The 14,382-nt window shown below is 45.0% G+C and overlaps 1 protein-coding gene across 1 annotated transcript in view; it reads right to left on the reverse strand.

The window, feature by feature from the left end:
- The window catches only part of LOC124720241 (pancreas transcription factor 1 subunit alpha), a 217,112-nt gene extending 207,290 nt beyond the window's left edge, over positions 1–9,822 (reverse strand). The window contains exon 1 of the mRNA XM_047245557.1: positions 9,581–9,822. Coding sequence (XP_047101513.1) covers positions 9,581–9,822 — 242 coding nt within the window. The remainder of the gene's footprint in view (positions 1–9,580) is intronic.
- Between the last annotated feature and the right edge of the window lie 4,560 nt (positions 9,823–14,382).

Here is a 14,382-nt window from a genome sequence, read left to right on the forward strand (position 1 = left end):
TCCTGTAACGGTTTTTTCGCAGAAGAAAAAGGGGCTGTAAACTTCAAACCGTGAGATTGCACAAAACACGTTAACTTTTGGTGAATTGCGAATTTGCTGCACGAATGCGTGAGGATTCTCTACCGCCCAGATTCGCACATTGTGTCTGTTCACTTCACCATTAAGAAAAAATGTTGCTTCATCACTGAAAACAAGTTTCGCACTGAACGCATCCTCTTCCATGAGCTGTTGCATCCGCGCCGAAAATTGACTTTGTCATCGGGTGTCAGGGCTTGTAGCAATTGTAAACGGTAAGGCTTCTGCTTTAGCCTTTTCCGTAAGATTTTCCAAACCGTCGGCTGTGGTACGTTTAGCTCCCTGCTTGCTTTATTCGTCGACTTCCGCGGGCTACGCGTGAAACTTGTCCGTACGCGTTCAACCGTTTCTTCGCTCACTGCAGGCCGACCCGTCGATTTCCCCTTACAGAGGCATCCAGAAGCTTTAAACTGCGCATACCATCGCCGAATGGAGTTAGCAGTTGGTGGATCTTTGTTGAACTTCGTCCTGAAGTGTCGTTGCACTGTTATGACTGACTGATGTGAGTGCATGTCAAGCACGACATACGCTTTCTCGGCTCCTGTCGCCATTTTGTCTCACTGCGCTCTCGAGCGCTCTGGCGGCAGAAACCTGAAGTGCGGCTTCAGCCGAACAAAACTTTCTGGAAACATCCCCCAGACTATGGCTAAGCCATGTCTCCGCAATATCCTTTCTTTCAGGAGTGCTAGTTCTGCAAGGTTCGCAGGAGAGCTTCTGTAAAGTTTGGAAGGTAGGAGACGAGGTACTGGCAGAAGTAAAGCTGTGAGGACGGGGCGTGAGTCGTGCTTCGGTGGCTCAGACGGTAGAGCACTTGCCCGCGAAAGGCAAAGGTCCCGAGTTCGAGTCTCGGTCGGGCACACAGTTTTAATCTGCCAGGAAGTTTCAAAACTTTATGAGTTTTTCTACATATCTGTAGTGTGTCATGGCCATATGTCAATGAATGGAGCTACAGTGAATTTATGAAATCGCTTCAATCATTTGTAATAGCCTTGTATGTCGTATTGTCGTACTGTTTAATTAAATGTGATAATTTCGTAATTTTGAGACAGTTCTAACAACCCTACTACAACAAAGGTCAGAATTTAATGATTGTGGTGTTGCTCTCGCTGCTAAATACTGTATTTTCGGGCAACAACAAAGTTGTATTTGTGGCAGGTGTCATTAGAGCACAGTTAATAAAGTCATTTCTTGAAATAATGGATAAACTAGGCACTCGTCTTTTTGTGTTTCCCACGCTGATCTCGTCGTAAAATCGTGGCTCAATTGTTGAAAATCTAGGTGGTTATGATTCCAAGTTCGGATGCAAAGAGGCCTAGGTTTTATTCTGCTATATTCAAAAGTTTTGTAGATGCGCTTCTCAAACCATTCTTGGAGATTAAACCTTTCAAAGTTAGCACAATGGTGATGTAAAAAAATAATCAGCACTCCGAATTTGAGCTACACTTCCTTTTAACTGCTTTTATTGCAATATCACGTATGACACAAAACATCACTTCACAATACAAAACATACTTGAAAACAGCTTCCTCACATTTTATAAGCCAACTATAATATGCATCTTTCCAACATGACGTCCAAGACTTGACTTTTTCAAGGTCCGACTCTCTAACAACTTAACAACTAACTAACTAATAATCGCTTACGCGCCCAAAAATCAGAGTTACAAGTACGTCAAAGACCATAGTGACAAAAGAAAGAATACACATAAGAATAATATTGCAATATAAATATATCGATGTATCAAAAGTGAAATCAAATCTGAATGTTGTCTCAGAAATATGTTAAGTAGTTAACAGAAATACAGTAGAATATTGCTGGTATCGAGAGGTTCAGGTGAGGTGCCGTAATGGTTACGTAATTCAAGTACCATTACACAGTACACCGTTCACTTTGATTTTTCCTCCATCACAAGCAAGCAGATCAACTTAAAAAAAAACCAAGGAATAGAAAATTAATTTGAAAACTGGTATCAATGAGAAAGATAAAGGACGCAGAGTTTATCTTTCACGTAGCACATTTATTTCATTACTGAATTTGATGCACATCCTATGGATACACATGACTGGTGCCTGAATAAAAAAGTTTAACTACATAATTCGCAAAAAACTATAGAATCGCGCAATTACAAACGAAAAACACACAAAAGGGAAGTGTAAACACAATAATTCAATCATTCCATCTACATACCCACGACTGTCCGAAAGGAACAAAGGAACTTCCACACTTTCAATTTCAACCACCATCATCGCCGATTTTTAACAAAATAATTATGCCACATTCCGAAAATACATAACTACAACGCTTTTTTTTTTAGCCAAAATGGCACTTTACTTCAACAGTAACACCTGATCAGATTGAAACAAAGTATCACACTTAGTTCACATATAATGTTCCTCCATGACACAAATGTCCTAAACACTTATTTATGTACAGTGTTTGCGACTGAATTATTGAGTGACTTCTGGCAACAAAAACTTACAAAAATTAAAAGTGATGGCTAGCATCTTCAAATTTCAATCTAAATTCCATGCAATCACTGGCGGGCAGTCTACGGTACAATATACGTATATACGGTGTAAGCAAAGTACACTTTCACTCATATACATCTTCTTTGTCCGCAATGTATCTTACAATATCAGCGGGTCTCACTAGTTTCTCCGCACCTGAATCTGGAATTTCAAATCCAAATTCATCCTCCATCGCCATTATGACTTCTACATGATCAAGAGAGTCCCAACCGAGATCATTCATAAAATGGGAATCCAAGGTGAGCTTATCTGCAGTGACCTCGACCTCTGCTGCACAAACTTTAAGCACTCTTTCACGAATCTTGTCCATTGTTGGCTTAGCCTCGGCAAAGTGTCGGACATGTCCCTTCTGCCAGAAACCTTGGCCGGAAAGTATTTTTGGTCTTTGAACTGTGTCTGACAGGTTGTTTTGCTGTAAATACTTCTGCTGCACACAAATTGCTCTCATTCTAGGCAAAGTCCTAAAGGCACACACGTTTCTCGCCAAGACACACCGCAATCCTTGTGCGGTTGTTGTTGTTGTTGTGGTCTTCAGTCCTGAGACTGGTTTGATGCAGCTCTCCATGCTACTCTATCCTGTGCAAGCGTCTTCATCTCCCAGTACCTACTGCAGCCTACATCCTTCTGAATCTGCTTAGTGTATTCATCTCTTGGTCTCCCTCTATGATTTTTACCCTCCACGCTGCCCTCCAATGCTAAATTTGTGATCCCTTGATGCCTCAAAACATGTCCTACCAACCGATCCCTTCTTCTAGTCAAGTTGTGCCACAAACTTCTCTTCTCTCCAATCCTATTCAATACCTCCTCATTGGTTACGTGATCTACGCACCTTATCTTCAGCATTCTTCTGTAGCACTTCTTCTCCTTGTGCTATAGCAGCCATTTTCGCGCAATAGGACCTTAGCCACACTTCGACGCCCTGCTCCTTGAATGCACTATTTAGTTAATCTGAAGTACTTAAATATTCCATGAGTTTAACGTAGGGAAGTTCTAATTCGACCTACTTCCTATCAACAGAAACCCTCTCTAGGAGCTACGAACTGCACTCACCAACCGCTAGCTGCAGAGTGTCCTTTCTCCGCCGAACCACCGGTGCAACGGAAGCTACCAGAGGTGTAGACTTCCGCCACCAACCTGACAGACAAACCAACCTCAGACTAAGATGGGTAAACCTCTCTGTCCAGGTACTGGGATCCTAAGTTGGTCATCCTGTGCTACGAGAAGCAAACATCACCTGCTCCTAGCAGACGGTAACCAGCTCAGCGTCCCCTACAAAAGAAACCCGAAACCACTCGTAAAAACACTAATTCAGTCACATTCACGCACACACAGGGTAGGGTGAAGGGAAAAAGTGGCCCAAAGTTGGGCGCCACTTGTGACGTCACTTGTGACGTCCGTTGTCATTCGCGACGTCACATACAAAGGAAATTATTACATATATATTTTATATATAATTTTATTTTTAATTTATCAGCATGATTCCTTCTCTCAGGGATACTGTCTTTTCTTATCACTTTTACTTACGTACATAAGTAAATATGAAACGGGTTTTTAAAGGGCCTCTGTTATTCATGTACCAACTTCAGATTTTGAACGTGATGACTAAAATATAGTTGCCGTTAACTGAATTGAATGTAATTTTGTTAATTTCTATTTATTGATTGCAAAGCAACGCTCGAGAGAATTTCGATTGTTGCCGTGGAGCGGCCAAGATGAAACTTACTGAACTCATGGAATCTGTATAGTTTAAAAACATGAACTTTAACGTAAATTAATTATCTGTTGCAATTTAAAATGGTTCTTACAACGAAATCTCTCGCATTTACAGTTACTGTTAACACTTTGATAAATAAATTAATAGTTCGGCGCGTAATGGCCGCCCAGAGGCTGCATCGGAAGATGAGCTTCTCGCAGCTCAAATTACTGAAAAAATGCTTATTAAAAATAATTAGCCACTGCGAGCATTTGACGTGACAACTATTACAAAGGCTGCCATCCGCACAGCGAAACAAAACAGTGTGTGTGTGTACCACAAAATACGTCCTTGCTCCTCGGCCGCACAATCGCGTCTGTGTCGATCCTTTTTTATTTTCATAGACATTAAATAAAGCTGCTATCGCTGCATATCAGTTGTTTCAAGAACATTAACTATATCTTTTACATTAATCATATCTATAAAATACGTAAACTACGATATGCAACCGCTAAAAATTTCAATATTTATGTGACGTACCGTCACACAGACGACAACCAACTCAGCAAAAGAAACCCGAAACTACTCGTAAAAACACACATTCAGTCACATTCACGCTCACACAGGGTAGGGTGAAGGGAAAAACGTAATAAATACAGTTCATGATATCCTATGGAACATAAAAAGTCAAACATAATATCATTAATAAGTCTTACTTTGATTGCTCAGTCTTTCTGGGAGAGTTAATAAATTAGACCGCAATCAGGCGGTGGACAGAATAGGATGCACAGAATCCAACGAGACTCCAGAGATCTAGACGCTGAGTCCGGAACCGCATGACTGCTACGGTCGCAGGTTCGAATCCTGCCTCGGGCATGGATGTGTGTGATGTCCTTAGGTTAGTTAGGTTTAAGTAGTTCTAAGTTCTAGGGGACTGATGACCGCAGATGTTAAGTCCCATAGTACTCAGAGCCATTTTTTTAGACTCACCGTGTAACCTGTTACCGAGAGAGGGTGTCAAGTCTTGTATTTATATGAACAGCCCACTAACAGTCCCTCAACTCAAGGCAGGAATCAGACGTGTCAGGGGTCAAATTCGAGAGGAACTTTGCGCTAGAGTCGTCGAAAATAGTTTCCACAAAGTGGGTGTGTGCAGACGAAGACGTAGAAGACATCATTATGGAAATGAATGCTCGAAACCAGCTACAATAAGGTAATTGTTTTAAATTTTACACGATAGGCCTATTTCGGCTTATTGCCATTGTAAAGTGGTGTGTAGTTGGGTGTGATGATCACATTGCATCTAGTGTCATGTCTCAGTAAGTGTGGTAGTTCTTGTAGTTACCGAAACGTAAAAAGACGTCTTCGTCAGATATTTTGACACTTTTTTTACGTTTATACGTTTCGATAACTACAAGAACTATTGTACTTACCGAGACATGACAGAACGAATTTGCTATAGATGTAGCGTGGTTATCACTTCCAACTGGACGCCACCTGATAAGAGCAATAAGTCGGAACAGGCTTGTCGTGCAAAATATTAGAAAACATATTACCATATTACAGCTGAAATTGAGCAATCATTTCCATAATGTCTTGTACCCATGTATACTGTACTGTGGGCCCAACAGAACGTAAGCAATTTCGTTTCATGTTTAATGGCAGTCTCCGAGTTTCATACTGACATAATAATACTAGCAGTTTTCAAATAAATTATGTGTCTTATTATTAAATTAAAAGTTACGTTCTTTATGGGACACCCTGTACATTAATTTATGTCTAGATCTACATCTACATACATACTCCGCAATCCACCATACGGTGCGTGGCGGAGGGTACCTCATAGCACAACTGGCATCTTCTCTCCCTGTTCCACTCCTAAACAGAACGAGGGAAAAATGACTGCCTATATGCCTCTGCACGAGCCCTAATCTCTCTTATCTTATCTTTGTGGTTTTTCTGCGAAATGTAGGTTGGCGACAGTAAAATTCTACTGCAGACAGCCTCAAATGCTGGTTCTCTAAATTTCCTCAGTAGCGATTCACGAAAAGAACGCCTCCTTTCCTCTAGAGACTCCCACCCGAGTTCCTGAAGCATTTCCGTAACACTCGCGTGATGATCAAACCTACCAGTAGCAAATCTAGCAGCCCGCCTCTGAATTGCTTCTACGTCCTCCCTCAATCCGACCTGATAGGGATCCCAAACGCTCGAGCAGTACTCGAGAATAGGTTGTATTAGTGTTTTATAAGCGGTCTCGTTTACAGATGAACCACATTTTCCCAAAATTCTACCAATGAACCGAAGACGACTATCCGCCTTCCCCACAACTGCCATTACATGCTTGTCCCACTTCATATCGCTCTGCAATGTTACGTCCAAATATTTAATCGACGTGACTGTGTCAAGCGCTACACTACTAATGGAGTATTCAAACATTACGGGATTCTTTTTCCTATTCATCTGCATTAATTCACATTTATCTATATTTAGAGTTAGCTGCCATTCTTTACACCAATCACAAATCCTGTCCAAGTCATCTCGCATCCTCCTACAGTCACTCAACGACGACACCTTCCCGTACACCACAGCATCATCAGCAAACAGCCGCACATTGCTATCCACCCTATCCAAAAGATCATTTATGTAGACAGAAAACAACAGCGGACCTACCACACTTCCCTGGGGCACTCCAGATGATACCCTCACCTCCGATGAACACTCACCATCGAGGACAACGTACTGGGTTCTATTACTTAAGAAGTCTTCGAGCCACTCACATACTTGGGAACCAACCCCATATGCTCGTACCTCAGTTAGGAGTCTGCAGTGGGGTACAGAGTCGAACGATTTCACTGGAAGTCAAGGAATATGGCATCCGTCTGATACCCTTCATCCACGGTTCGCAAGATATCGTGTGAAAAAAGGGCGAGTTGCGTTTCGCAGGAGCGATGCTTTCTAAAGCCGTGCTGATGCATGGACAGCAACTTCTCTGTCTCAAGGAAATTCATTATATTCGAACTGAGAATATGTTCGAGAATCCTGCAACAAAGCGATGTTAAGGATATTGGTCTGTAATTTTGAGGATCCGTCCTTCTACCCTTTTTATATACAGGCGTCACCTGCGCTTTTTTCCAGTCGCTCGGGACTTTACGTTGGGCAAGAGATTCGCGATAAATGCAGGCTAAGTAAGGAGCCAATGCAGTAGAGTACTCTCTGTAAAACCGAATTGGAATCCCATCAGGACCTGGCGATTTATTTCTTTTCAACCCATTCAGCTGCTTCACAACCCCATGGATGTCTATCACTATGTCCTCCATACGGGAATCTGTACGAGACTCAAACGGCGGTGTGTTTGTACGATGCTCCTGCGTGAAAGATTTCTCAAATGCTAATTGTAAAATTTCAACTTTCGTTTTGCTGTCTTCCGTTGCCAGGCCAGACTGTTCAGTGAGTGACTGAATGGAAGCCTTCGACCCGCTTACCGATTTTACGTAAGGCCAGAATTTCCTTGGGTTTTCAGCAACATCTTTTTCTAAGGTATGACGGTGGTAGTGGTTGAATGCTTCGCGCCTCACTCTTTTTACAGCAGCACGAATCTCTTCTAACTTTTGCCTGTCCTCATTCTCCCGATCTTTCTTGTACCGCGAGTGCAACTGCCTTTGCTTCCCGAGCTTTCTCCGAATTGCGATGTTAAACCACGGTGGGGTCATCTTCATTTGCAAATTTTATTACAAAAATGTTCCTAACGTTTCTAATTTTTTTTCCGTCACTGAGACCTCCGAAATCTGTTCCATACTTCAGGCCATCCGTCACCTACTGACCCTCGTGTTGCTGTTGTGGTCTTCAGTCCTGAGACTGGTTTGATGCAGCTCTCCATGCTACTCTATCCTGTGCAAGCTTCTTCATCTCCCAGTACTTACTGCAACCTACATCCTTCTGAATCTGCTTAGTGTACTAATCTCTCGGCCTCCCTCTACGATTTTTACCCTCCACGCTGCCCTCCAGTGCTAAATTGGTGATCCCTTGATGCCTCAGAAGATGTCCTACCAACAGATACCTTCTTCTAGTCAAGTTGTGCCACAAGCTCCTCATCTCCCCAATTCTATTCAATACCTCCTCATTAGTTATGTGATCTACCCATATAATCTTCAGCATTCTTCTGTAGCACCACATTTCGAAAGCTTCTATTCTCTTCTTGTCTAAACTATTTATCGTCCACATTTCACTTCCATACATGGCTACACTCCATACAAATACTTTAAGAAACGACTTCCTGACATTTAAATCTATACTCGATGTTAAGAAATTTCTCTTCTTCGAAACGCTTTCCCTGCCACTGCCAATCTACATTTTATACCCTCTCTACTTCGACCATCATCACTTATTTTGCTCCCCAAATAGCAAAACTCCTTTACTACTTTAAGTGTTTCATTTCCTAATCTAATTCCCTCAGCATCACCGCACTTAATTCGACTACGTTCCATTATCCTGTTTTGCTTTTGTTGATGTTCATGTTATACCCTCCTTTCAAGACACTGTCCATTCCGTTCAACTGCTCTTCCATGTCCCTTGCTGTCCCTGACAGAATTACCAATGTCATCGGCGAACCTCAAAGTTTTTATCTCTTCTCCATGGATTTTAATACCTACTCCGAATTTTTCTTTTGTTTCCTTTACTGCTTGCTCAATATACAGGTTGATTAACATCGGGGAGAGGCTACAACCCTGTGTCACTCCCTTCCCAACCACTGCCTCCCTTTCATGCCCCTCGACTCTTATAACTGCCATCTCGTTTCTGTACAAATTGTAAATAGCCTTTCGCTCTCTGTATTTTACCCCTGCCACCTTCAGATTTTGAAAGAGAGTATTCAAGTCAACATTGTCAAAAGCTTTCTCTAAGTCTACAAATGCTAGAAATGTAGGTTAGCCTTTCCTTTACCTTTCTTCTAAGATAAGTCGTAGGGTCAGTATTGCCTCACGTGTTCCAATATTTCTAAGGAATCCAAACTGATCTTCCCCGAGGTCGGCTTCTACCAGTTTTTCCATTCGTCTGTAAAGGCGCTGGGCAACGTTAATTTGCAGTTTAGCAGAGAGTCTCTGCTAGAAATTTTAGAGAATTTTGTAATCGCTAAAAAGCCTGTACTCAGACTTGCAGAGCGGAAACCTACGGTTGCAGGTATAGAAACACCGTCGCCACACACTGCCCACTCGCCAGCGGGGAGCAGGTGGTGTAGAGGGGGATACTATGTAGAAGGGAGACCAGCGATATTACGCCCGACACTCACCTCACGGACCAGTATCCGAGGCGGTCTTCCCACAGCACCGCTGGAGAACGTGCCGCTGGAACAGCCCCCTCCAGTTCCGCCAGCTGGAGGACGCACGCAGCCCTGGGGACGGAGAGAAAGGTGCTCGCGCCGTCACGACCCACGACCGCGCAGCGCGCCTCCCTTACGACCCGCGACCCACGATCGCACTGAGCGCCAGATTCACGTCTAGCCCCGCAGGCAGTGAAATGCCGGGTGCGCATGCGTCGTACGCCAATTTCCATAACAGCGAGAGGGGGGCGGTGAGGGTAAGAGCTGCTGGTCTGCCACTGGTCCGCCCGCTAGCCAATAGCGTCGCTCCAAGCGGCACTGCACCCAATATTGATCGGCCGCGGGTAACGTCTCTGTGCTGGCTGACCCCACCACATCGTCTCGATGGCCACGCCCTCCTCGGTGTGTGGTCCTAATCCTGGCAAAAAAGTTTCGCAAGAAATTGGGCAGCATTATTTTTAGCCTGTATCAATCCCGCATGTTATTCAATCTGTGTATTGAGAGCAAGCAGCAAAGGTTCAAATGGCTCTCAGCACTATGGGAGTTAACTTCTGAGGTCATCAGTACCCTAGAACTTAGAACTAATTAAACGTAACTAACCCAAGGACATCACACACATCTATGTCCGAGACAGGATTCGAACCTGCGACCGTAGCGGTCGCGCGGTTCCAGACTGTAGCACCTAGAACCGTTGGGCCACCCTGGCCGGCCAAGCAGTAAAGGAAACCATACAAAAAAATTTCAAGCAGGTATTAAAATCCATGGAGAAGAAATAAAAACTTTGACGTTTGCTGACGATATCGCAATTCTGTCAGAGACAAAAAATGGTTCAAATGGCTGCGAGCACTATAGGACTCAACATCTTAGGTCAAAAGTCCACTAGAACTTAGAACTACTTAAATCTAACTAACCCAAGGACATCACACACATCTATGTCCGAGACAGGATTGGAACCTGCGACCGTAGCAGCCCCGCGGTTCCGTACTGCAGCGCCTAGAACCGCACGGCCACCGCGGCCGGCTCTGTCAGAGACAGCAAAGGACCTAGAAGAGCACCTGAACGGAATGGACAGTCTCTTGAAAGGAGGATATAAGATCAACATCAACAAAAGCAAAACGAGGATAATGGAATGCGATCGAATTAAGACGGGTGATGCTGAGGGAATTAGATTAGGAAATGAGAAACTTAAAGTAGTAAAGGAATTTTGCTATTTGGGGAGCAAAATAACTGATGATTGTCGAAGTGGAGAGGATGTAAAATGTAGACTGGCAATGGCAAGGAAAGTATTTCTGAAGGAGAGAAATTCGTTAGCATCTAGTATAGATTTATTCGTTAGAAAGACTTTTCTGGGAGTATTTGTTTAGAGTATAACCATGTATGTAAGCGAAACATGGACGATAAATACACTCCTGGAAATTGAAATAAGAACACCGTGAATTCATTGTCCCAGGAAGGGGAAACTTTATTGACACATTCCTAGGGTCAGATACATCACATGATCACACTGACAGAACCACAGGCACATAGACACAGGCAACAGAGCATGCACAATGTCGGCACTAGTACAGTGTATATCCACCTTTCGCAGCAATGCAGGCTGCTATTCTCCCATGGAGACGATCGTAGAGATGCTGGATGTAGTCCTGTGGAACGGCTTGCCATGCCATTTCCACCTGGCGCCTCAGTTGGACCAGCGTTCGTGCTGGACGTACAGACCGCGTGAGACGACGCTTCATCCAGTCCCAAACATGCTCAATGGGGGACAGATCCGGAGATCTTGCTGGCCAGGGTAGTTGACTTACACCTTCTAGAGCACGTTGGGTGGCACGGGATACATGCGGACGTGCATTGTCCTGTTGGAACAGCAAGTTCCCTTGCCGGTCTAGGAATGGTAGAACGATGGGTTCGATGACGGTTTGGATGTACCGTGCACTATTCAGTGTCCCCTCGACGATCACCAGTGGTGTACGGCCAGTGTAGGAGATCGCTCCCCACACCATGATGCCGGGTGTTGGCCCTGTGTGCCTCGGTCGTATGCAGTCCTGATTGTGGCGCCAAACACGCATACGACCATCATTGGCACCAAGGCAGAAGCGACTCTCATCGCTGAAGACGACACGTCTCCATTCGTCCCTCCATTCACGCCTGTCGCGACACCACTGGAGGCGGGCTGCACGATGTTGGGGCGTGAGCGGAAGACGGCCTAAGGGTGTGCGGGACCGTAGCCCAGCTTCATGGAGACGGTTGCGAATGGTCCTCGCCGATACCCCAGGAGCAACAGTGTCCCTAATTTGCTGGGAAGTGGCGGTGCGGTCCCCTACGGCACTGCGTAGGATCCTACGGTCTTGGCGTGCATCCGTGCGTCGCTGCGGTCCGGTCCCAGGTCGACGGGCACGTGCACCTTCCGCCGACCACTGGCGACAACATCGATGTACTGTGGAGACCTCTCGCCCCACGTGTTGAGCAATTCGGCGGTACGTCCACCCGGCCTCCCGCATGCCCACTATACGCCCTCGCTCGAAGTCCGTCAACTGCACATACGGTTCACGTCCACGCTGTCGCGGCATGCTACCAGTGTTAAAGACTGCGATGGAGCTCCGTATGCCACGGCAAACTGGCTGACACTGACGGCGGCGGTGCACAAATGCTGCGCAGCTAGCGCCATTCGACGGCCAACACCGCGGTTCCTGGTGTGTCCGCTGTGCCGTGCGTGTGATCATTGCTTGTACAGCCCTCTCGCAGTGTCCGGAGCAAGTATGGTGGGTCTGACACACCGGTCTCAATGTGTTCTTTTTTCCATTTCCAGGAGTGTAGTTTGGACAAGAAGAGAATAGAAGCTGTGTAGATCTGGGGCTACTGCAGAATGTTGAAGATCAGATGGGTAGATTACGTAACTAATGAGGAGGTATTGAATAGAATTGGGGAGAAGAGGAATTTGTGGAACAGCTTGGCTAGAGGAAGGGATCGGTTGGTAGGACACGTTCTGAGGCATTAAGGGATTACCAATCTAATACTGGAGGGCAGCGTGGGGGGTAAAAATCGTAGTGGGAGACCAAGAGATGAGTACACTAAGCAGATTCAGAAGGATCTGGGAGATGAAGAAGCTTGCACAGGATAGAGTAGCATGGGGAGCTGCATCAAACCAGTCTCTGGACCGAAGCCGGCCGCGGTGGTCTAGCGGTTCTAGGCGCTCAGTCCGGAACCGCGCGACTGCTACGGTCGCAGGTTCGAATCCTGCCTCGGGCATAGATGTATGTGATGTCCATAGGTTAGTTAGGTTTAAGTAGCTCTAAGTTCTAGGGGACTTATGACCACACCAGTTGAGTCCCATAGTGCTCAGAGCCATTTTTTTCCTCTAGCCACCTGACGGTGTGTGACGGAGGTTACCTTGAGTACCTCTACCGGTTCTCCCTTCTATTCGAGTCTCCTGTTGTTCGTGGAAAGAAGGATTGTCGGTATGCCTCCGTGTGGGCTCTAATCTCTCTGATTTTATCCTCACGGTCTCTCCGCGAGATGTACGTAGGAGGTAGCAATATACTGATCGACTCCTCTGTGAAGGTATGTTCTCGAAACCTCAAAAAAGCCCGTACCGAGCTACTGAGCGTCTGTCTTGCAGAGTGTTCCACTGGAGTTTATCTATCATCTCCGTAACGCTTTCACGATTACTAAATGATCCTGTAACAAAGCGCGTTGCTGTCCGTCGGATCTTCTCTATCTCTTCTATCAACCCTGTCTGGTACGGATCCCACACTGCTGAGCAGTATTCAAGCAGTGGGCGAACAAGCGTACTGTAACCTACTTCCATTGTTTTCAGGTGGCATTTCCGTAGGATTCTTCCAATGAATCTCAGTCTGGCATCTGCTTTACCGACGATCAACTTTATATGATCATTCCATTTTAAATCACTCCTAATGCATACTCCCAGATAATTTATGGAATTAACTGCTTCCAGTTGCTGACCTGCTATTTTGTAGCTAAATGATACGTTATCTATCCTTCTATGCATTCGCAGCACATTACACTTGTCCACATTGAGATTCAATTGCCATTCCCTGCACCATGCGTCAATTCGCTGCATATCCTCATGCATTTCAGTACAATTTTCCATTGTTACAACCTCTCGATATACCACAGCATCATCCGCAAAAAGCCTCAGTGAACTTCCGATGTCATCCACAAGGTCATTTATGTATATTGTGAATAGCAACAGTCCTACGACACTCCCCTGCGGCACACCTGAAATCACTCTTACTTCCGAAGACTTCTCTCCATTGAGAATGACATGCTGCGTTCTGTTATTTAGGAACTCTTCAATCCAATCACACAATTGGTCTGATAGTCCATATGCTCTTACTTTGTTGATTAAACGACTGTGGGGAACTGTATTGAACGCCTTGCCCGCTGAGTCTCGTGGACGAATAGCGCGAGCTGGGTTTCACACGATCGTCTTTTTGGAAACCCATGCTGATTCCTACAGAGTAGATTTCTAGTCTCCAGAAAAGTCATTATACTCGGACATAATACGTGTTCCAAAATTCTACAACTGATCGACGTTAGAGATATAGGTCTATAGTTCTGCACATCTGTTCGACGTCCCTCCTTGAAAACGGGGATGACCAGTGCCCTTTTCCAATCCTTTGGAACGCTACGCTCTTCTAGAGACCTACGGTACACCGCTGCAAGAAGGGGGACAAGTTCCTTCGCGTACTCTGTGTAAAATCGAACTGGTATCCCATCAGGTCCAGCGGCCTTTCCTCTTTTGAGCGATTTTA

This window comes from Schistocerca piceifrons, chromosome 11 (assembly GCF_021461385.2).
Source record: "Schistocerca piceifrons isolate TAMUIC-IGC-003096 chromosome 11, iqSchPice1.1, whole genome shotgun sequence".
Taxonomy (NCBI): domain Eukaryota; kingdom Metazoa; phylum Arthropoda; class Insecta; order Orthoptera; family Acrididae; genus Schistocerca; species Schistocerca piceifrons.